The sequence below is a fragment of the Balearica regulorum genome, chromosome 6, assembly GCF_011004875.1.
Source record: "Balearica regulorum gibbericeps isolate bBalReg1 chromosome 6, bBalReg1.pri, whole genome shotgun sequence".
Taxonomy (NCBI): Eukaryota; Metazoa; Chordata; class Aves; order Gruiformes; family Gruidae; genus Balearica; species Balearica regulorum.
Window position 1 is genome coordinate 18,061,160 of NC_046189.1, and position 24,252 is coordinate 18,085,411.

At 37.7% G+C, this 24,252-nt stretch overlaps 1 protein-coding gene across 1 annotated transcript in view; it reads right to left on the bottom strand.

Annotated features, from left to right (window-relative positions):
• The window catches only part of AGPS (alkylglycerone phosphate synthase), a 55,104-nt gene that overhangs the window by 17,685 nt on the left and 13,167 nt on the right, over positions 1-24,252 (bottom strand). The window contains exons 3-13 of the mRNA XM_075756562.1: positions 22,486-22,576; positions 18,435-18,555; positions 18,279-18,353; positions 16,525-16,596; positions 14,576-14,655; positions 12,293-12,373; positions 9,171-9,296; positions 7,041-7,149; positions 5,375-5,502; positions 3,085-3,136; positions 736-812 (exon numbers count right to left, since the gene is read on the bottom strand). Coding sequence (XP_075612677.1) covers positions 736-812; positions 3,085-3,136; positions 5,375-5,502; positions 7,041-7,149; positions 9,171-9,296; positions 12,293-12,373; positions 14,576-14,655; positions 16,525-16,596; positions 18,279-18,353; positions 18,435-18,555; positions 22,486-22,576 — 1,012 coding nt within the window. The remainder of the gene's footprint in view (positions 1-735; positions 813-3,084; positions 3,137-5,374; positions 5,503-7,040; positions 7,150-9,170; positions 9,297-12,292; positions 12,374-14,575; positions 14,656-16,524; positions 16,597-18,278; positions 18,354-18,434; positions 18,556-22,485; positions 22,577-24,252) is intronic.

Genomic DNA, 24,252 nt, shown 5'->3' on the forward strand with positions numbered 1-24,252 from the left:
TTTTCTACTTCAGTAGCACAAGAAAAAGCAGCAGAATCAACACTAGCCACTGTCTAAGTAAGCTCGCTCCTTGAAGACAATCTTATCAGATCAGAATAGACATTACCTCCTCCTATCTAACAGTTATCTAAATCCAAGATGATGCAATTTTCTACATTTGAATACTCATATTTGCAGGAACTCTCTAGTTAACTACTTTGGAAGAAAAAACAGCAACAAAAGTTATTCAATACATAAGCCTAGATGAAATCATTTTAGCACCAGATAATTCTTAGTTAAAGTCAGTATTCATTGAGATGAATTCCAGAAAGACACGAAAACCCAATTTATATGGGCAATTCAAGACATATCTTGAGGTTCTCCAAAAATTCTAGCTCACTGTACTAACGAGATAGATCAAGCCTTGACAAAATCTGGGAAGAGGAAAAGATAGTAAAGTGTTAGCCTCACTCCATCAGTATGAACTGATGATCAGTGGTCTGCAAGCTAAACTGTTTCCCGTCTTGCTCTGTCACTGACTCACTGTTAGATAAGGCACATTAATCTCATCTACAGATACGACCAGTGAGAACAGCTCTCATGGAATAACTCCTCAAACAGATAATCTCATTTTGGATTAAACTCCCTTGAGAATCTCAAGTTAACTGATACTACAACGTAGGATCTGTTACTCAAACTCTTGAATTTTATGAATAGCATGCAAAGTTCCAAACAGTATTAAACCCCAAAAGTTACCTTTGTGATGTAGAATTTTTTCAGTCCATCCAAAAATGATGTAAAAATGGAAGCAACTTGTGGTTTAAGAGCATGACCTTTAGCAAAAAGTGGGAAAAAGGATGTTAAGGCAAACAGTACTCTTAAAATTCCTACTTCAATGGGCAAATAAAATAGCTTGGTAGTTAGAACATTTTGATTATCAGAATTAGACTTCTCTCTGCTCATTTAGAAGATGATTTAGGAAAAGTTTATTGTATTTTTTAAAAGGCATACATACAACCGTGTACAAATATCTTATTTGACACTTTAATTAAGGCTGCCCTAGTTCAGATCTTCACAAGTATATGGCACATGGAAATTTTTAAAAGAGCACTTCATTGGGTTTTTGCACTACAAAACTAAGCAAAAATCAGTGACCTTTTTTTAAAGTTATGCCAAAACCACTGAAACCAATGCCCAAAAATGGTGCAAGTTAGGAGTTAAGCAATTGTTTCCTTAACGGTTATATCACTTGTGCAAAATTTTCTACATAAAGCTAGTAATTGCTTCCTTAATCACATATGGGGAACTAAAATTACCAGGATATATAAATGGTGTCTTGCAGTCTGTTAAATTAACATCTCTGCCTCAGGACTGGGTTTAATTGAGATTAAATTCTCTATTTGTTCCATTGTTTTCAGTCACAAGCAACTTCTGAACTCCCATTACTGCTTCATTTTAACACTCTTGTATCTGGCCTACATGGTGTGAGCCCAATTCATAAAAAAAAAGTTATGCACCATTTACATGATACTTCCTTCTAAAATATTTCAGAAAAGTATTTTCTCCTGAATAAAGCATGAGCTTTAGCAAAGAGGCACTCTCCCTGCAGATATGAACAAACCCCAAGGAGTACACCTCCAAGCACACAAAAAAGCACCAGATAACCAAAGGACATGAATTTATTATACCACAATCTGTAAAAAAACATTAGATTTAAGCCTACTTAACAACTATTAGAAAAATCTATATTGACACACCTGAAACTCTTTGGAAGGTTACCATATAAGCTGCAATCTCAGATCAAAGCTAAAAAGTAGAAGAATTATTTATTCAGTGTTGGGTTTAAAGCTTGTAATTGGTCAACCTTCTTCCCAACTAAAAAAAAAATGCATCTGCCTTCTGTTGTACATGTCAGAGATAGTATAACACAAAAAAAGAGTGACCAAAGCAATCAGCAAGACTTGCTGGGCTCTCAGATCTTACAGATCCTGATTTCCTTGGTTTGAAAAACAAGATTCAACTATCTCAACAATATTAATGCCATTTGAAGTGAAGATTCTTGACTGAGGCTTCTGTCCAAAACAAGTTTCAGAAATTCTGACTTCAACAAGTGGTATTAAAATGGATGTTTTCAAGGTCAGTCAAACTTCACATTTTCATCTTCTAAGTACAATCAAAATAGCTTTGTCTCAGCAAGACCTTCAGTTCTGTAAACTATTAGCTTTTGGGTAGTGGAACTTTAGGTTCTCCTCAAGAGTGCCTTGAGCCAGAACACATCTTTTGCCAAATATCCTACAGTTTAAAGTGACAGCTTTCCCTAAGAAGTACTCAAAAAAATCATTGCTCTGCATGTCTGACATTGTCCTATTTAGGTATTTGAACTAATTGAAATTTCAAAGTCTTTGTGTTCAGTACTCTTCTAGTAGCTTCACTGACTTTCTATTCCTAAAGCCTACAGCTTAGTTCTAGTTGCATACAGTTACGGCATTTACTACATCTGAACTTCATTTAAAAATAGACAGCTCACTTTGGACAAGTACGTCATTGCCTCTCTCCCACCCAATCATTGCCACATCAGAGTATTTTAAAAAACCCTGCTACTTTAAGGAGTCTGTATATCACTTGTGGTGCTTTTATGAGATTTAGAGGAATCAACCAACTTACCATCAAAGGTGCCTGCAGTCCAATTATTCTTTTTTCATACCTGACTTCTCATTGGTACTCTTAGGAAGAAAATCTTTCCAGTGCTATATTGCAAAGTTATCACCTCTGCTCCTTTACAGCAAAACAGAGGAAGCTCCTCCAGAATTTCAAACTCTGTAGTAGACTATATGCCAAGAATGGAAAGGCAGCAAAAAATCTTATGCATTTATATGCAGAGCATGGCTCTTTACTGGCTCTTGTAGTTGATATTGTTTTCCCAGAGACACAGATAGCCTTCTGTTTCTAAAAGTACACATTATGGCACTATCTGGAGTTTGAGCTTCAGGTTCATTGCCTTCTTTGTCTAGTTTTGAGCAAAAGAATTACCCCTAAAACGGAATTAAGGTACTAAAAATCAAAACCATTAGAAACATATTTGTCCAAGAAGATCTACATACTTACCAAACTGAAACTGTGCATTGTCGACAAGTCGAATTGATGCAGGAGCACATCTCTGGAGGACAAAACGAGGAAGAATAAAAAGATTATGTACACAGTTTTGCTTGAATTCATAACAATCAAATTTTCATTTAAAAACAACATAGAAAGTGCACTTTGATACCAGACACCTATGGCCATCATCATAATTGAAAAGAGGTGACTATAAGCTTGTTTTCACTTGAATAGCAACATCTATTAGGTATGTCTAGATATAATGCATTGAGAATTTTCAGTTTAAGCTGACACGGGAATAGTCCAAAAATCTTTGGCCTTCAAGTACTGAGTGTTTTTCTAAATTGCCATATCACTAAAGATATTCTAATCAAGTATGGTATCGAGCTTATGTTGATACGTAATCAAAGACACACATACATTACAAATCCATCAAAATTGTTGTGGGTTAACTGTGGCAGGCAGCTAAGTGCTACACAGCTGCTTGCTCACTCACTTCCCCCCCCACAGTGGGACAGGGGAGAAAATCAGAAGGGTAAAAGCAGGAAAACTCATGGGTTGAGATGAAGACAGCTTGATAAGCAAAATGGAAAAAACCACACCAAAAATATGCAAAAACAATCAATTACCACCAGCTGACCAGCATTCAGCCAGTTCTCAGGCAGTGGCAGCTCCTGGAAAATTCTCCCCTCCAGTTTTATTTGACCATAATGTTATGCAATAGAGAATATCTCTGGTCAGCTGGGGTCAGCTGTACCAACTGCATTCTCTCCCAGCCTCTTGTCCACTCCCACCCTACTTCCTGGTAGGAGAAGAGTGAAAACTGGAGAAAGCCTTGACACTGTACACACACTGTCCACCAACAGCTAAAATATTAGTGTGTTAACATTGTTTTGGTCACAAGTACAAAACATATCACCACACAGGCTGCTATGAAGAAAATTAACTCCATCCCAGCCAGACCCAGTACACTAATGCTCTACCATCAGACTGCAATTAAAATCCCTATCTTGGTCCAATCTAGGTTCTGCACTGTACAGAAATCTGAAAACCAGTAAGAATGGTTGTCTTCAATTAGGCAAACTTCTGGTCATACACGTGCCTAAGTAGTGTAATCTGTGATACTGAAATGTATGGCCAGAGGAGTATGATAAAGCCTGAATTTTAGGCTAGTCTTCCTCTAATCACATGGATACAGAATACTGCTCTATCACTTGATTTGACATGTTCACCCTCCATCATATCATTAATATATTTTCAGTCACATGATAGTTCTTCATGTCCTTTTTTCCTAAGATAGCTCACCAGGCAGGTTGACAGAAGGCTGGATGAGTGGTTTGAAATGAGATCAACCCACCCACAACCTGCAGGTTGGTTATTCTTACATTAAAGTAGACCAAATACAGACAAGAAACAGCTTTTCAGATAGCAATCACTGTAATTACTACCAAGATTGATGCAAGGGGCAACTGAAGAGACGAATAAGTTCAGGCTCAAGTACGCAGTGAAACAGCAGCAGCTGCAACAGAAACTTAGAAATGGAGCAACACTAAATGGCTAACAGTGCCTTTTTCCCCCCCCTTCTAACTGAGGCCACAGGTAGGGAAAGACATTAGTTTCTTAATCAACTTAAAATGTTGATCAGCCATATGGTTAAGCATTCCCAGTTTGCTTAGGTACCTTTAACAGGAAGAACAAGCACTAGCAGTAGAAGCACAACAGAAGAACTGGCAAGTGCTGCTGACTAGCATATACATGTCATTCACATACCAGTTTGAACATCTGGCTTAGAACATTAAGTCATTAAGTCATTAATTTAGACCAATCACTGGAAAAAATGTAAAGCTGTGTTTAGTTTGGCATTAAAACATTTCTGAAATTACTTCCCCAATTCAGGGTATATTCCACCATTCATAGAAATTTGATATGTTTTGCACAGAGCAAAGAAGTTAGACTAAGATTGTGAAGAAAGAGGCTAGCCAGTGTAAGATTTGCTTGGAAGCACAGCCACGAGGGAAAACATTACACAGTTTGGATACCCATGTCTGAGTTTTGCTGCCTGAAAACACATCTGACCATACTATTCAGAAGACTCTGTTTAAATACCACAGTGTAAGCACAATTCCACCTCAAAATATCCAGCTCACCTGAATGTGTCACTGTGCTTCAGGAACTGTTTGCTAAACACAGGCCATATCCTTCCATTGCATGACTTTTGTCAGAAATACTAGAGCATCAACACATCCCTAATGCTAGAATTTGTGTTTTCGAGTGAAGTCAACATCTGGCTTTTCTTTACCTGCTTTGCCACTTCCCTTAAGCAGGCCACCCCTCGTTCAAAGTTGGGGAAGACCACAGAGCCATACTTCTGGTATTCAGGGACCGGGCGAATCTTTATCGTAACTTCAGTAACCACTCCAAGAGTTCCTTTGGGGAAAAAAGAAAAACTGAGTAAAGTATTGCAAGATGTACTTCTTGCAAGTTACCCAACCTAACAACCATTTACCAGAAATCCCCAAAATTCAGTACTGCAGTAGCAGGTGATTTAGTCCCGACTGTTTACATGGTGAATTCTTACAAGGTATCCTCTAAATCATGATGTTTGTGTGTGGGTTTGTTTGGCAAGGTTTTGGTAGCAGGGAGGGGGGGGGCTACAGGGGTGGCTTCTGTGAGAAGCTGCTAGAAGCTTCCCCTGTGTCTGATAGAGCCAATGCCAGCCAGCTCTAAGACAGACCCGCCGCTGGCCAAGGCCAAACCAATCAGCGCCTCTGTGATAACATATTTAAGAAGGAAAAAAACAGCTGGAGAGAGCTTTTGGCACCAGAGAGAGGAGTGAGAAGATGTAAGAAACTCTGCAGACACCAAGGTCAGTAAAGAAGGACGGGGAGGAGGTGCTCCAGGCACTGGAACAGAGATCCCCCTGCAGCCTGTGGTGAAGACCATGGTGAAGCAGGCTGTCCCCCTGCAGCCCATGGAGGGAGGATGAGGGGGTGTAGCGATTCCACCTGCAGCCCGTGGAGGACCCCACGCCGGAGCAGGTGGAGGCACCTGAAGGAGGCTGTGGCCCATGGGAAGCCCACACTGGAGCAAGCTCCTGGCAGGACCTGTGGACCCATGGAGGGAAGAGCTCACACCAGAGCAGGTTTGCTGGCAGGACTTGTGACCCCATGGGGGACCCACGCTGGAGCAGTTTGCTCCCGAAGGTCTGCACCCCATGGAAGAGACCACGCTGGAGCAGTTCATGAAGGACTGTAGCCCATGGGAGAGACTCATGTTGGAGAAGTTTGTGAATGACTGTTTCCTGTGAGAGGGACCCCACGCTGGAGCAGGGGAATGATGAGAGGAGTCCTCCCCCAAGGATGAAGAAGCAGCAGAAACAACGTGTGATGAACTGACTGTAACTCTCATTCCCTGTCCCCCTGTGCTGCTGAGGGAGTGGTGGAGAGGTTGAAGCCAGGAGTGAAGTTGAGCCCAGGAAGATGGGAGGGGTGGGGGGAGGTGTTTTAAGAGTTGATTTTACTTCTCATTCCTCTACTCTGTTTTGCTTAGTAATAAATTAGATGAATTCCCTCTCAAAGTTCAGTCTCTTTTGCTCATGACGATAATTAGTGAATGATCTCTCCCTGTCCTTATCTCGACCCATAAGCTTTTTGTTGTACTTTTTCTCCCCTGTCTAATGAAGGAGAGGAGTTATAGAGCAGCTCTGGTGGGCACCTGGCCCTCAGCCAGGGTCAACCCACCACAGTTTGTTACTAGACTTATAGGCTAACTCCACAGATCTGTTTTAAGCACTCTTCAGAGCTGCTTAACTTCAGTCCTAATTAAGGTCTCAATGTATTATCCTAACACAATGCCTGCATAATGCCACTCAGACACACTGGAAGCCACAACATTAAAGATGCTCAAATTGAGCCATTACAGAAGCTGAATTAAGATGCAGTTACATGAAATTACTGTGTTTATACCTTCGGATCCCATAATGAAGTGATGAATATCAGGTCCTGTTGACATGCGAGGTACTTGGCAGTTTTTTTCTACAATTCCTCTAGGAGTTACCATTTTTATATGAATCACCTGTGTAAACAATATGCAATGACTAAAAATACTTGCATTAAGCACACATTTTTGTATATTTTCAACAAAACACGTATTAAGCTTGATACAGTTCAGCTTTGTAGACTTTACACATTCTATAGGCAGCCCAAAACTTTTGGGATAACCTGAGGACTGTTACCAACAATTATTTCTAACACAGCATGGTTTGCCCACACAACAGGTTGTTTCCAGTCCTATGCCAAATCAAAACAGCTGTCGACTACATGCAGACAGTACCACTTAAAACTTTTGTTCCTCAGTGTAGACAGTACTTTGAGTACTAGGATTTTAATCCAGAATACACCTAGTAATATTGAGAGGGGAAAAAAGTGAGGGCTTAAATTTTGCTTTAGAACACCTGCTTCATAAAGCTAATGTAATTCAGTCATCAGTTGCTACAGAAATATTTCTATTAGGAAGACAGACAGAAGTAATTTATTAAACCTGCCATAAGACTGATACATACGTAAGGCTAGAAAGTCGTTTAAAAATATTTTCCAATGTTATTGCTTCTAGCTTTATTAATGCACATGTAATACAGAGCCCAGATTTTTTAAAATATATTTCATATATTCAATTATTTTATACCAAAGAAGGATGAGTTTTGGATTTTTTTTTTAGTGAAGCCTTTAAATGAAGCAAAATTACTGAATTTCAACTAACAGCTTTAAAACTTTCAAGCACAGGTAGCTAGGTAATTTTCATCCTGCTCAGACTTGTTCAAGAATTTTATTATATGCATTTTACGAACTGTTGATTCTGCAATAAGTGGATTTTAGGCTGCCTATATAACACACTGTTTCTAGATACAGTTTCCTCAGAAAGCAAACACTTCCCTGAAACTTTCTTACTGTGCCATTTTGAAACTCATGAACTGTTCTGAATCAATTTTCAATCCTATCTCCTCTTAATGAAAATTTCAGAAGCTGTTTTAGCCTGAAGTTATGCGTCCATGATAGAAAAGCCTTCTGCTTTGCATCTAGCACAAGCAAAACTATACCATTCAGTAACACTTCAAGCAGTAGGGGACAGATGACACTTTGCAAGCTCTAGTAGTTTTAGTTCAGCCAGGCCTGCTGAATAAAAACTGTCATTCCTGCCACGCTCAGTCACTGATAGTAAAGTGTCACATCTGTGCACAGACCAAACATGTCTGAACTATGAGCCTGAGGTGATGGGGATACATTACCTAGAGTGTGCCACAGAGAAGAAGAAAAAACCCATGTGTGTGGAAGGGCTATTGTACAAACTACGAGAGAAAGCTAGAAGTTTAAAGCTAAAAGGCAGGTAAAGTCTGAACAGTGATGATTTAACTTCAATATATTTATTATAACAAAAAAGGTAGATTTTTAAATTAAAAAAGTAAGCTTGAAAAAACAAGTTACTGGATTAATAAAAAGCTGAATCATTTTAATGCTTAAAACAGATTTGAGAGTAGAATACTGCCATTCCCAATCCATTGCTTCCTTCCCCAGGGTTCTTACAGACCACGTGGTGGCATTAAATTTCACCATTGTGCATCCACAAGGTCAATTAGATCAGCCTACTGATTTGAAAAAACTACTAGTCTAGGGAGAGGTAGGAAGGTGGAAAGAGCTAGCTTGCTGTCAGAGTTAGATGATCCAACTAGACAACTTCAGGAACACACAGCAGATTGGAGAGAACGTGGGCCTTTTGGAATCACCCTAGAAGTTCAACAGGATTATTACACTGGATTAATAGAGAGCACAAAACAGTGGAAGAAGGCACCAGAGGCAGACAGAGTAACAATTCCTTAAGCTAGCCAGTGAGCACCAAAATGAAATTGACTTTTACATCAGTAATACAGATTATAAGTACTAATATCAAAAGCAAGGAAACAAGCATTTCAGTCAAGATTTGATGCCAAAACTGTATCACTTAAGAGAACTGCAATTTACTATCCCCTTTCCCTCAGTCATTATAAATATTGAGCCTCCAAACATAGTAATTAATTTGAAAAAAATACTAGAACTATTTACCAGATCTTCAATGTTTCCATAGATGTTTTTTTTCATGCCTGATGCTCGTGTTGCTACCCATCCTCCTAGTGAGCTGAACTCCATGGAGTCTGGTTCATGGCCTGTACAGAAGCCACTTTCAGCAAGCTAAAAAAAACAAAACAACATTCTACACGGCCTGCATTTGCTTAGTACTCCAAATTTCAATATTCTAAGGGGTTTTTTTGTTTAAAAAACTAAGTATCCTGACCACACATCCATTTATTGAGGAACAAGTTTTGTCTTTCATATGTAAATGAAATGCAAATTAAATCTGCTTCTATTGTGCATACACTATGCTACATACGAACCTATAATACTCCTCCCCCATATTTTAAAACTAAGACCTTTATTGTTCATAAGAAGGTGCAAATTCAAATACATATGGAAAAAAGTTATAACTAAGTAACTGCCAACTTTGCACAAATGCTGCCAATAACGCACTTAATCTCTTGTTCTTTCTATCCTAATGTGATATGCAGCAGGTCTGCAGAAAATGTGAGCAAATTGCCTGTGCTTAATTCTCTCAAGGAGTGATGTGTTTTAATATACAGCCATCTGGTTGGGCTTCCTGTATGCAACACCATCAACTATTTGTGATGCAGATCACACATTGCTGTACATTAAGTAGTCACTTGTTTCTCATTTTTCTGTATTAGCTTGGCTTTGCCATCTGCACAGCACCTGAGGTTGATTGGATGCCCTCAGAATTGCAATACCAAAGCTGTCGAACAGGAAGAATTAAAGACCCAACAGTCTCGCATTAAGTGATAACTGTGTTAGTGCATTTGAGATGATCAATTTGCACTGACCAACTGATAACAATCCAGTTGGACAAAGGTATTTAAGTATATCACAATGTGGATCATTAACTATATTCCATTGTACAAAGCAGCTCTAAGTGAAATGATTGAAAGTCACTTCTATGTAATGTCTACAGTATTCATCTAGCTCATGGTCCCCTCTCATACCAGAGGAGCTTGTGGCTTTAGATACTTACTGGTCATATATTAGGGAAAGGTTGGAGCCTGCACCCTCCTTATTCCCCAAGATGACAAGAAATTTGCTTCAGTCACAACTTAACAATTTCTACAAGTTGTATAAACACAAGCACAGCAGAAGACCATGCTATCAAAAACTTGTAACTGACTGCGCATGTACAAAGCACTTGGTCTAAGCTCCTTGAATCCTGTTGTACGAACAGTACGTGCTAAGAGCACTTACAGGGCGGGGGGAGATTATGCTACGTACTTTGCAGATGCAAGAGACAGCTTCATCCAGAAAAATATGAGGATGTGCTAGCTTTCCCTATAGAATCACAATCTGATTGATAATGCTTATTACAAAAAATATTATCAAATATTCCATCTTCATTATCCTTTCATCATCTTTAGTCCTCACCTATCAGCTATTATTCCATATTCTGTTCTGACAAAAACAAGTAACTTGAGGCTTCTCTACAGAGTACACTAATATCTAAAGTTCTCATCCCTCAGAAAAGTGTCTTAATCGCACTAGAGTCACTAGCCAAGATAGACAAATGTGTGAAGTTCACATTGATTTTGAATGGCCCATTATAAAAGATTTACAGCCTAACTTTTGTCAAATACCAAGTTTTCCTTTTTTTTTTCTGTTATTTGTTTAGAATTTGGCTCTTTGTCTTAGTTACTGTTACAAGGGTGATGATTGTGCTACAAAAACAAGCACAACTTGGAGCACTAGCTTTAATCACATCCCATTTGCTAGTAATACTGGAATTCCAGTATATGTAATAGACTTAACACATGCACTTTAAGTAGATGATCTAATTATGTATTCCTTGCACATTGAAGGAATTGCACAGAAGTCCTCACATGCTCAGTCACTCCATACATCAAACCTTTGTACAAATACTAGCTTATATTCAATATTGAACAAATTGACAACCAGTACTCTTTTCATAGTGAAAAACTTGATTAAAAAAGGGTTTTGATCAAAAAATATTCAAAAAGAATAACTGCAACAGCAGTGTTTCAGCTCATAAGAGCTATAAGCAACAGGGGAATATTGTCTGTTACTCTAAGTAAAAGGAAAAGTTGGGACACTTAAAGGATAGCTAGTAGTGAAATATCAAACTACCACTCTAGAAAAATGCCATTTTAAATGCAGAGAATATTCTCTTTGCATTTTAATTCCGCGCTTGAAAAACAGATCTGGAAATGTTCAAGTATTACATCAAATGTTAAAAGGGAAAATAAAATAAAAGGCAGGAAAGGCTATCTTTCTCATCATAAACATTTCTGTTAGTCAAGTATGACAAGTTTTCTTCTAAAAAGTGGTCTCAAAAAGAAGTTCAAAAACCCATTCAAGTTTCTGAATATTTGTAAAGTACATTTAAGCACTAAGAAACTAAGAAAAGTTTAGACAATATTTAGCTATCAAATCAAGTCCTAGAATTTATTTTTTTTTTTAATAAGCAGAACTACATTTCCTGAGGACTAGTAAAACATCCACAACTTGCTTGATTATAGAGGAGCACCAAGAAGGACCCTGAGAAGGGTGCTGTGGCTCTGATAAACTGCAATTAAAAGCCTCTAGAGGTCACTTTGAAATGCAGGTGATCTAATCTTCCACTGGACTATTGTCCTGGGCAACTCTCCATCCTTTCTGCTACTCTCCTGTAACTGGCGTTAAGCAGCAGCAACAGCAAATCTGGTATATGCTCTACTCTTTCCAGGAAAACTACTTCTGGCCAAAATGACTAAAACATGCATCACAAAGTGACAATTTGAGTTTTTCCTGGTAATTAGTACCATGTCTCATGCCTTGCAACCACAAGGTTTATCTAAGGTCTGAAATGGAAAGCATAGCATTAGATCCTATGAATTGTCAACTTCTTACTGTAATCACATTTTGTGGCTAGAGTTAAAAAGAAAAAAATTTAAATGTTCATCAAATACAACATTCAATGTGATACGGTTCATAGCCATGCATATAATGCTTAACACACTGGTCTGCATGAAAACAGACAAGAATTAAGCTAGAATTCAATGATTTAGACAAGACATGAGGAACAGCTAAGAAAAATATGGAGAAACACTAGATGCTCGACAAGTTAAAAATACCTGTTTTTCCAGATCTTGTCCAACAATGCCAGCTTCCACACAAGCTGTTAAGTTTTTCTCATCTATCCAGAGAATCCGATTCTGTTGAAAAGCCAATCAAAACAAAGAATCAATGTTAAAGATTTTTGTTTATTTCCTTCCCTAATGCTATAAGATCAACTTGCTTGGTCGTATAGTTTACTATTACTACAACTCCAGTTATTACAGCAGTGGAAGCTGAGCCCCCTCACTCAGCTACACAACAGGTTACAATTTATGATATCACCACTATAAAAAAGTAACATATTTCTTAGTCAATTTATACTAGGAATGTTTACAGAAACAGTGCAAAAAAGCCAGAAAGAATTAAGTCAAAACTCTTACAGAAGTTAAGCAATACAGGCATTTTCACAATTAACACAACTGAAGGTGCCTGAATTTGACTATCTGAGCATTAGGTATACACCAAGAGAAGTATTCTTAAACATACTCCATGGGTTAAATAGACTGCATTCAGTTTTTCCAGTTCAGCTCTTGAATTTTGACACACTAGGCTAGAAACAAGATATACTGCAGGATGTCACAGTATGTACATACTTTAGAAGTTCAAGATATTTGGAAGGATTACATCATTTTATCTGATGAGATCCTCACTGTCCCATCAGTATATTCTACTACACAGGAAAAGTAGTAAACACTACAAGTTACACAGTGCACTAAACACGATTGTCAGTGAAGACAATCCACGTGAAGGGGAAAACCATGGTTTTAGCTTTGTTTATAGTAAGGACACTACAGAAGCTTCAGCTTCCACTCTTCATTCTTAAGTACACTTCTGGTGTACTTCTATAATTTTGTGAGTTAACTTTGTGTAGAAGGAGAACAGCTCTAACTTCCCTTTGCCTTGATTTTTCAAATGACAAATGTGGACATCTTGTAGTCCAACTTAAACTATGCTTTTAAAGCAATTGCCTCCCCTCTACATCAGGGCTAACTAAGTAGTAAAAGCCAGCTATTTCAGCTCCTTTCAGATACCTTCAGTTTCAACATAAACTGCTTAACTGATACAAGATGCTTATATAAATCAGTTTTTATGCAATATAGGCCCTACATAAGATGAAGATACCCATTAAGCACCTATTAAAATAGTAAAGCTTAGCCAATCACCTTAACTGGTCTGAGACACCCAGGTTTTAACTCTGACAATGCTTCTTTTCACCCTAATTTCTTTATTTTCCCCCTTCATTAATGACTGCAAGCACTGGCTAGCAGAGTCATTCAAGACACATGAAAGTGGTCTGTTTTCTGACTTGGTATTACTTACCTATCTAGCTTACACAAAAGCATGGTAGTAAGAGTTAATCAAATTCCTTTCTCACCTCCAAACCAGACAGAAGTCAGAGCTGTGGGCTATGAATCAGTAAGTTCAAATGAAGGCCTGTGTCAGTATTGTACTCTTTGGATTTCACTCCATATAGACAGCTGAAAAGCCTCCTTCAATACATAACTGCCACCTTCGCAGAAAATACCACTTTGTAGCCAGACACGCTGAGAAACAAGTTTAAATGAAGCACCGCTGACTGAGTAGAGAAAATGGAGCCAGAACTCAGGTCTTACCTTCGAAGGCTAAAGGAGTTAAGCTCAGCAGATGCTCAGAGGCAGTAGCACCCTACATCAAAGATGCAGAGTTGTTTCTGAAGCATCTCATTACTATGTAGTTATAAAACTATCACTTTAAAATTATAAAGCTTCTTCATAATGGAAAGATGAAAACCAGCACTGAATTTTACTGAACTGAGTATCTAAGACTGCCATAAAGCTAAGAACTTCACATTCTCAAGATGCTATCTACACAAAAATCTAAGTTTTTTCTTTAAAGTTGATCCTTCAAGTTGATTTATAGGTATTAGGTCACCTTACCAACCTTTAAGTATTTTTAAGTCTGCAAAAACTAGTGAAATCTGCAATAACAAATAGCTTCCTTGTAGCCTTTAATTTAACCTCAGATACAAGTTCCAATATAGAAGAATAGTAGCTTACTCTGATTTTCACTTAAAGCTGCTGTAAGAAGGCTTAAGCCTATTTTTTTTTTCTTATTAAATACATACAGGTCATATGAAGTAGTACAGGGCTAACATCAGCAAATTAACACTTCAATTGAAGGAGTACAAGTTTAATCATGCATGGTAGAGATTAATACTTCCATCCCTACTTTATTCTTGCAAAGAAAGAAGTGTCATTCTCTAATAGTCACCATTCACAGTAATCATAAGATAATTTAAAAATAAAAAAATTGAGACATACCATTTGTGAAGTATCCAGTGAGACAATTGTTCTTTTTTCTTCTTCAGGACATTCAAGGGCACTGGAGACACTTGTCCCTCCTGCAAATACAGGAGGGACATTCTGATCATAAAATTCTCAGGTAGCAATTCTTCACATACCATCCCCCTCTCCCTTCTTTCTGATATTGAACTTTACAAAATAAGATCACTGAAGTTAACTGTTTGAGGCAAGGGATTAGCCTTTTAAGGTTGTCCCTTCTCCCATACTGGGTTTCACAAAATCAAGGCAGCACTGGAGCTGACAATGCTTTAACAGCACTTGATAACAAACCATGAAATTCTGTGACCATCTCAGCTGCTTCTGTTAAGTCCAGAATAGAGTTTTAAAACATGGCAGGATAAGAAATAACAAAACCTATCCAAGAAACAAAGCTACCTATGGTTTCTATATATTCTTTTGAGATCACTATGGAAGCCACTAGACTTCTACCTAAAAAGTTGTTTTAAGAAGGCTACCTAATACAAGAATGCAATACTTATCTGAAAGCAAGAAAGAAACAATAAAAAAACCCAGATAAACCCAAATGTCAAACTTCTCTGGAGGTTTCTAATGTACGTTTATAGGATAATACAGAACAGACTCCAAGAAGCCTTTGGCTTCTCAAAGGTTACAAAAGCCATAGGAAGAGAGACTAGGATGCTGGAGACCCACAGCAAGCTACCAGAAGAACAACCAATGGCAAGTACAGAGACAGTAACAACTAATAAAACTCTCCAAGAGCAGTAAAGCCTGTCACCTTTGTTTCCAATGACAGGAAAGGCAGCATTTTCCTTAAATAATAACCTCTTACAGTAATAACTCCAGAAGTTGCCCATAGTTCAGTATAAAGAAATTTGGAAAACAATTTGAAGATCTTTCTGTATCCTGGTCAGCAATCAAGAGACCATCAAATATTGCTGCTTTCAGCTATACCAATTTACTGCTACCAAAGGCGACTGGTAGCAGTCTTCTAGCTCTCCAGATGTATCTAACAAGGATGAGAGCATTTTACGAAGAAACCAGCTTCATCAGTTGGTATTGTCTTCAGGTGACATGCTCATCTTCTCAAATAGTAAATGTTAAATTTAAAATTTAGTAAAAACTAGGGCTATACTCCTACAGCATAAGCAAATACCAAATAAACCACGCAGATTTATCCCACAGAATTAAGAGTTCTTGTCAAAAAGCTTCTCACAGAATGAGCTCACGAAAGCCAACATCCTGTGTTCCCTGAGCTCTAAGTCAAAGCAAGGTAGCTCACCACTCAAATTCAGCAGGCTTAGAAGAAAAAGAATCCACAACTAAAAACCTGAAGTCCTTTAGAAATTCTTTAGGCTGAGAAGGACACAGGTTATACAGGCCTTTACCTGTACTCTGTACCTGAGGCATTTTCTGAAAACCCTTTGCGACAGGAGTTAGAGTATAAAACTTTCAAAATGAACAATGTCTAAAAGGAAATCAGAATTATGGTTAATGATTTTGCAGCATAGTATCTGACCACAATCATCCCTGGGCTTATGAGCTTCAATTGTACAACAAAAAACCTAATTCATACATGTTTGTGGGAAATGAGCACAAGGAATGTGTCCAAAACCATGATAGCTCTAACAGATATTTGAATTTGACTTATTTCCTAGAAGGCTTCCAAGGCATAGAGGTAGATTTCAGCTTCTTATAATCACTCCTCTTGCACACTCAATATTCAAGGTGTTGACATACTTTTAATGCCTTCCACTGAATTGAATATAGCAGCTTTTAGTACTGAAAGATCATAAAAAAGTTAAGACTACACTCAAAATTCTACTAAAAAAACCAACTACTGAATTATTGGTACAATGTATTACTAAGATCATATATTTAAATTGAATTTAAATAGAATACATTTTCAGTAGTAATGTTAAACAAATTTGAGATTTCATAACACTTACCACCAAATGGTATTATGCAGAGATTATGTTTGCAGGCTAATTCCACAATTTTAACTACGTCTTCATGGCAAACTAAAAAAAGCCCAAACAGTTAAAAAACAGGATTTGTGCTTACTACTAACTATTACAGTCTGAATAAGCAGCAGCTCCTCTTCTGACACCAGCAAGGAAGACATTTCCAAGAGTTAGGCACTAAAAAAGAGCTAGGCTCAGAAGTATCAGTTTCAGAATGAAGTTTAGACCTGAAACAATTCTGCATTTGAAGAGCTAACTACAGCCTTAGTCTCCTGCTCTACTCAGATTGAGACCTCCTGCAAATTCTTGGGCAAGATGGGCTACCAAACAGTTAACAATTAACCTACATTTCTTGGAGAACAAGTCAAGTTTAAAACTTTTATTGAAAATAGGCTGTCCAATTTATTTTAAGTGAGAAATAAGTCTCTTCTGAGAGCTGAACAACACATCTTTTTCTTCCTGGCTGACATTCAGTTTCAAAAGTAGAGTTGCTGGTGAAATTTACTTTTTCAGAATACACTCTGTATCTGGTCAAAGAGGGAAGCAGAAATGCTTGTGCACAGGCAAGGAAAAGAATCAAAAAACAGATCAAATACAGGGTGTACATGAGTTTGTGCAAACAGCAGACAGTGAGCAGGACTGAATAAACAGGCTTACAAACTCTGGCTACTTTGCTCTTGCCATACAAAGCAGCTTTAAACACAAGCAGTCAATCATTTCATTTCAGTTGCTTTTGGAGCTGCACAGTATAAAGCTGTGGCAAGTGATGTTCATAGCCACCAGTCCTGTCATGTCAGTACCAGTCCTCAAAGTAATGAGATGCATCTTATAGTGCCTCTTTTTATGGTTCCCATATGTGATTTCTGCCCCCCTCCCCCCAAATAAAGGAAGCAAAACTTAGCCAAAAGTAAGTTCTTATCAGATTTTTTGGGAGTTTCTAATGCAGTGCAGCTATCAGAATATCAGAAAGAGTTATAAAAGGTAAAGGAAAGAATTGGATTCATACAGCAGAACAGAAATTGACAGAATTGACTTAGATCCAATGACTTTTTGGTTAGCTACTGAAAAATGGCATATGGAAAGTAGTTCCTAGTGACCAGAGAAACATGATTCAAGTAGAAAATTCACACAAGCATGCAAATAAAGTCCTATCCATTTAAGTATTTCTATCCTTCTACTAGATAGAAGCAAGCATTTTCTGCTACATATTATCTACAACAGCATTAGTTATTACTCTGTTTAAAGTGGGTCTAGTCTGCACTCAGATTGCACTGCTTTTTCTTCAAGTCAATGGTCCTTTGTAAAGCATTCTGATAGGAGTTACAGGTGTTACACTTTTTTTTTAAAGTACAGCATGTCATAAAACAAAGTTCTTTAACACAAAGATTTCACTACCCTTCTACCATCGCATACTCCTTTAAGAAACAAGATTTAGACTGCTGTTTAGACAGCTATTCTTGGTGAAAATACAAGTTCAAATTACACTGTGGTTACTTATGTCATGAATTCAGCTGTGAACAGAAGCTTCATCTATATTTAATAATAAATTTCACAGGCACAACCTGCAATCCAGATGTTAAATGATCAGGATTACCATTCATGAGAAAATTCCTTCAGTGACTTCACTTGTCTTTACAGAAACTGAACCAAGAGACAGCTTCCCCATGACAAGAAAGCATAGGAGTTTAGTAAACAATGGCCTCCCAGATCAGAAGGGGAATAAGATAATTAAAACTTACCAGGCCATACAACTATATCAGGAATTCGCTTAAACATTCCTTCCCTGAGTACAAATATCTCATGTAGGCAGTGACCTGAAACACAAACAATAAGTTAACAAGTTCAAACAAGGAAGCAATGAAAGCAGTACAGTTACACAAATGAAGTTCTCTTACCATGAGCTCTGAATACTCTATCTTCTGCATCCTGCGAATATGAGATTTTAGTGGCTCTAAGATCCTGAAGAAATTCTTCATTTACAATAGATCGAGGTACGTCATTGACATTTAAGGATGCCTACAATACAAGAAAGTAAGTTCATTAAAGCTAGGTTCACTCTCACAGCATTTCTGTACAACAAAGTAGGTTAAAACTAGAAGTCCTGATCAACACTTTGGAAAAAAGTTTTTCTTTCAAAGAAGCTACACTGGACATTCTGGCTTACCAAGAGGCCTTGAATCAAGATTCTTTAAGTCCAGAGGGAGAACCCCTGCTTAAGGTTTTTTTAACAACCCATTCTTCCAGGTCCTTACGACAGATGTCTTGTCTACTATCCTTATAGCTTCCCAAAGTGCAGACCTAGCCACTTAATTCTATTTTGTAAAGTCCACTTTAGATATCAGGCACATAAAAACATCGTTCATCTGTTGACTTTTTAAACCCACTTAGAGAATGAGGATTCTTAACAGGATCCAGTTCCAAAAAAAATAAGATCTTTGTAGACATTAAGTGTAATGCTTTTAAGTGCTTTGAAGGTTCAAAAAAGAAAAAACCACCAAAAAACCAAGCTTTTTTTCCTCCTTAAAAATAGAGCAAATAAATTCATTTATACTTTTCTATGGGTAGCCACCATAAAGGAGTATGTTTTCTATTACAAGTGGTCTCTAATTAAGGAGATCTTTAATTAGATATAAAGCTTGTCTTATGACTAAAACCTAACTTCTGGACTTCAACTGCTATTTTGAAAGAAAAGTTGGTCAAGAATCTTAATTCTGGTTATCAAAGTCCCTCAAGTTCAAGAACAGAAGAACTGGAAGTTTTTCTACTGCCCCATATTTTATTTTAAATATACTCTTAAAAATTAGGAGTTGCACAAAAATTAGTTAAAACATAGTGTAGTGCTTTCGAATTTCTGTCATAAAAACCTTGCTGGCAAATTAACTGACATCACCTTAAACTCAAATAGAAGAGCATTCTTGCAATTTTGTTATAAAGCTGTCAGGAAAGACTATGGGCTGTCTAATGATGTGAGAAAGAGCTCACAGCCCTACCACCAAAAGGTATGTTGTACTAAATGTTCCACACAGAGAAACTTAGACATTTCTTTGATGAAGCTAGCCTATGCTTCTTGAGAAGTACAAAGAGAAAGCAGCAAAACTGAATTCACTTTTCTTTCACCTTTTGAAGTTTCAACCTTCTATAAAAAAGTATACCCATCCATCCAAGTTTTCTTTCCTGGAACATAGTTTTGCCTATCTTTGCTCTACATAACCTCCAGAACACCTGACACTTTTTGCAAACGTGTCTTAAAATAAAAGCTTAGAGGATTGCACCAGTTACCAAGCTAACAGCAAGGAAAACGGAGATTAACAGTCTCCCATTCGCCACCACGGCAGCATTCTGTTCTGAATGGGTTAAGTCTCAGAGGACCAAGATTTGAATAAGGGAATATTTTCCTTCAACAGGAAAGTTTTTGGGTAGTTAAAAGATCCATGGTGATGGAACTTGCCTGCTGGTGTCTACCCTACAAGAAACTATGTAAGGTTATGCAGAAATTAAGAGTGTTTACAGGGATAATTCAGAAAGCAATATCGGCATGAAATATGTTCATGACTGATAGCTAACAACATTTAGAGGTTCAAAAGGATAGCCAAGTGGTTGTTTTAGAGTCTTCATATGGGAGACATGATCTAATGAAAAGATACTGTTAACAATGATATGACTTCTGGAAGAGGATATGTGGTGTTCTGACTTTAAGGGTAATATTATGCTTCTTGAAATAAAGTGTCAGACATCTGAGAAAAAGGCTTTTCCCTCCAACATATTCACTTTGCCACCTACAAATACAGAAGCTGAGATTAAGTGTTGCTTAGGTGAGAGGTATACTGCTACTCAGAGATCATGATTTTAGGGGCCAGTCACAATAAGCACAGAAGTCATCAGGTCTTGCATTGCTGTTCTTAAGCTCTTACTATTCTGCTACTAATGCACATTCACACAGTGCTGTTTACTAACCCAAAGAGCAGAGCTCTGACAGTAACTTGGGAAACATGAGAAACAAAGAAGTAGGTACCAAATAAAGGTCTTTAAACCACTTCTTAAAAAATGCCCAGTAGCTGTGCTTATATTTCCTATTTTAAATTTTTATTTCTTCAGGGATTTTCATAGACAGAACTATTTCATATCAATTCCAGTTGGACATCAAGTGCTTAAAGATTTTTGTTCTCCATAAAGAGGGACACAAACTACTTAAGCCTATAACAACTCCTTGCAGATAGTTTTAAGTATCTTGATTTTGATCTCTCTTCCACAAGTATTTTAATCCTTTAGTTTTCATCTTCAAGATTTAAAAGTTAATATTTGTCCATATAAATCTTACACCCAATGTCAAACATACCACCTTTATTCTTACTGGACTGAAAGATTTTAAGATTTGTGCACTAAGAAGCTAGACAGGAAGCTTATGTGAACTAGGTTTAAACTGCTGTCTGTGGTAAGTCTAGTCTGAAAAAGGAAAAAAGTTGTCAGGTCTTGAGCATCACAGAAGCAGGTACATTTACTGTTGTTAATTATAACAGAAAAAAATGCATGCAACAGGGAACCCTCCAGTCTTACAGAACAGAGGCAAGAAGAGATGAGATAGAAAGACAAGTGGACCAAGAGATCCCTTTCCTACTGCTGCTCCTGTACACAAGTTCCTTCATGCTCTGATGATAGTAGAAGGTGAAAAAACACTTTAACATGACAATCTGAAATATAAACTAGAAACTACGACAGAGACATGAAAATGGGGGACCTGCAGTAGTAGTTGAGAATAGCTATGAGCCATCCAGATACATACTGGAGACTCCAGAGAGTCCTATTCTGCATCAAGGTAGTCAGTGTGTTTCAGATGGCAACAAGAACATCAGAACCAGAGCAGCACAACATAACAGGAAAGCATTCAACACTGCTGGCAGATATCCTGAAGAGCTGTTTTGCAAGATGTGCTGTGGAATCAAGATACTATTCAATAATCTGCCCTTGTCCTCCGACTTTACTTTGTTCTGTATTTCTTCTACATGTAGAAAGGGAACAGTGTCTCAGGATCTCTGGTCACAGCTGCCAGTTAAGACCAATCCTGGTCAAGGAAAACACATCAAGATTATTATTTTTCAGAATATAGTGGCAGATGGAGATCCTGCAAGTCATAGCAGATGAAAGAATGTCTTGATTAACAGAAGACTGAAGAAACATTTGAGTTTTCAGGCTTTATAATGTTACCTGCTTCAAAGAAAATGCAATGCTGAACTCACTCAAGAAATGGGTGAAACTGCTACCCAAAGCAGGATTGCTACAGTCATCGTACAAGCACAGCCTGCTTCCAACACTGCTTAAGCAGCTATCTAGTCAGGAACCTACAGCCTCAACGGAATTCTTAGAAGGGAGTCAGGTCTCCTACCTCTGACATAAGTTACTCTTCTTGAAAAGCAAAATACAGATGCTTCACAAAACCCAGGACATTCTGAATGCGTTGTTTTTCTGAAAACTTTAGTTCCATCTTGAGTATTCTGGTAGCCAGATTTTTAGCACCCAGACATGTAAAAATAAAAATTACTGTCAAGTAAGAGCTTGGATATCATTAAATACACTGAAAACACAGCACAATTTAACTTCACTATATCTTCTCTTTGTTATCATGAGCATTGATGTTGTATAAACAATTCCCTCTAGGCTAACAGTTTCTACAATCTTGAAAGCCAACCTACAGATAAGGACAAAAAAATCCTCCCTGTGTTGGAGACTTTCATTCCAATAGAAGTACTACCCGTTAACCTGGAACCACAAGTCATGCTAAGTCATTGAACATTTCACATAGAACACTTTTCAAAAACTCTGAGGTAATACACTATATTTAAATCACATGCAAGGTGACCTTCAGGACAACAGCTGAATCATCTTTAACAATGTGGTCTTGATTAACACCAAGACTAATGTTCAAAAGAACTGGTTCTGCTATTTACTTACTCTAGAGGTAGTTTTGTGCTCCAGACTTGCTCCAAAGGTTTTTTCTATCCATTCCTTAAAAGTTGGTAATACCATACCACCTAATCTGTACCTGAAAAGTCAATATTACATAGGGTCATTTTAAATTAAAAGACTGTATGTCAGATACACTTCTTTTGATTCTAGGTATGCACAAATAGTTATGTTTTAAATCAAATTCTTTACCTATAAGCCTGCAAAGCTTCCACACATTTAGTTTTCAAGCAACTGCACATTTCATTTATTTAACTTCTGTACTTCACACAAAATCAATTATCAACATCTTAGGTATTATTTTCCTTCACGATCTTTGGGAATTGTGGCATAAGGCTTTTCAGACATCCCACCCCCCCATCTTTACTTTTAAGAAAGGTCTCTCCCTTTCAGTAGTACAGAAAACAGTGTCACAGATTTCATGCCATTTACAGGCAGAGGCCACGTGTGTATGGACACACTGCAATGTAAACAGCAGTCTGACACACAAACCCAGCTCAGTAGACCTTACATGTTTTGATAACAGTGTTAAAGATTCTTCCCTCATCATCAGAATCCATCAAGCAATGTGAATTTATTTCTATTGCAAACTCTTTCACAAGAGCTTAGTCATGTGACATGACTTACAGACAAGGGACAGAGGAGCTATTTGTTAACGTAAAAATGTAAGGCTAGGGACACACTTAAACAGGTAGAAACTATTGCTATTAATTGTATACATATACCTTGTGCATGTTTACATATGCACAAGCATTCTCTGAGGAGAAAGATCCTTCTTTGGTATTAAGAGCTTTCAGCAGCTGAAAATGCTTACTATAGCTTGCACTTGGGTCACTGCATTATGCCTCATGGGTCCAAGATTATTCAATCATGTTAATTCAATTATGACCCTGTCCTTCACAGCTGTTGCAAACAACTCTACAACTAAGTCACTTATTACTCAGAAAGATCAATTCCTTTTGTTTCCTCATGTCAGCTACCTCCCAGTTCTCCTATTGTAACACACCCCTACTCTATTCCTAGAGATAAAAGGCTACAACCATATCTCCACTCAAGCTAGCTCTTCAGCTTTGAAAACAGCATTCAGTCCTTCTTCCTGTGACAGCTGTTATTGTATCATACTCATCGGAAACAGTTAAGTGAATTCTATGAAAAGGAAAATGCAATAAGCAATGAAAGTTTAATGCATTTGCATCATGAGTTTGCAACAATGGTACAGAGAGATTCAAGCCAGCTTGGTGTGTTTTCATCTCCAGACATACTTTTTGGTACTGCCAACCTATTACTATAGCTAGCTTGCAAGGGTAACCTTAATCACTTCAAAGGACAAACCAAAGCTATCAGAAAACCAACAACTTAAGTCAAGACACAGACAGAAGCCACAGCATAGTTAGTGAATTTACTGCAGAAAATGCAATGCATGATCACTCAGGAAGCAAGCTTTGTATGCACAATGATGGTGCAAGAAGCCCCCCAAAAGACTTCCTCCCCACACACAAACCCAAAAAAACCAGGTTTAGTTGCTCAGACTACCAAGTATCATCTATTCCTGGTAAGATGGCAGAATCTATAGTAAAAAGATCATTTGACAAATGGAAAAGCATGGTCTGTTGGGAAAATCAACATGGCTTTCGAAGGGAAATCCTGTTTCACTAACTCTTGGAGTTCTATCGGGGTGGGAAAAGAGAGTGAATAAAGGGGATACAATGAACATTAAATTCCACACTCCTTTATACTTTTCCACAGGTGTTCACC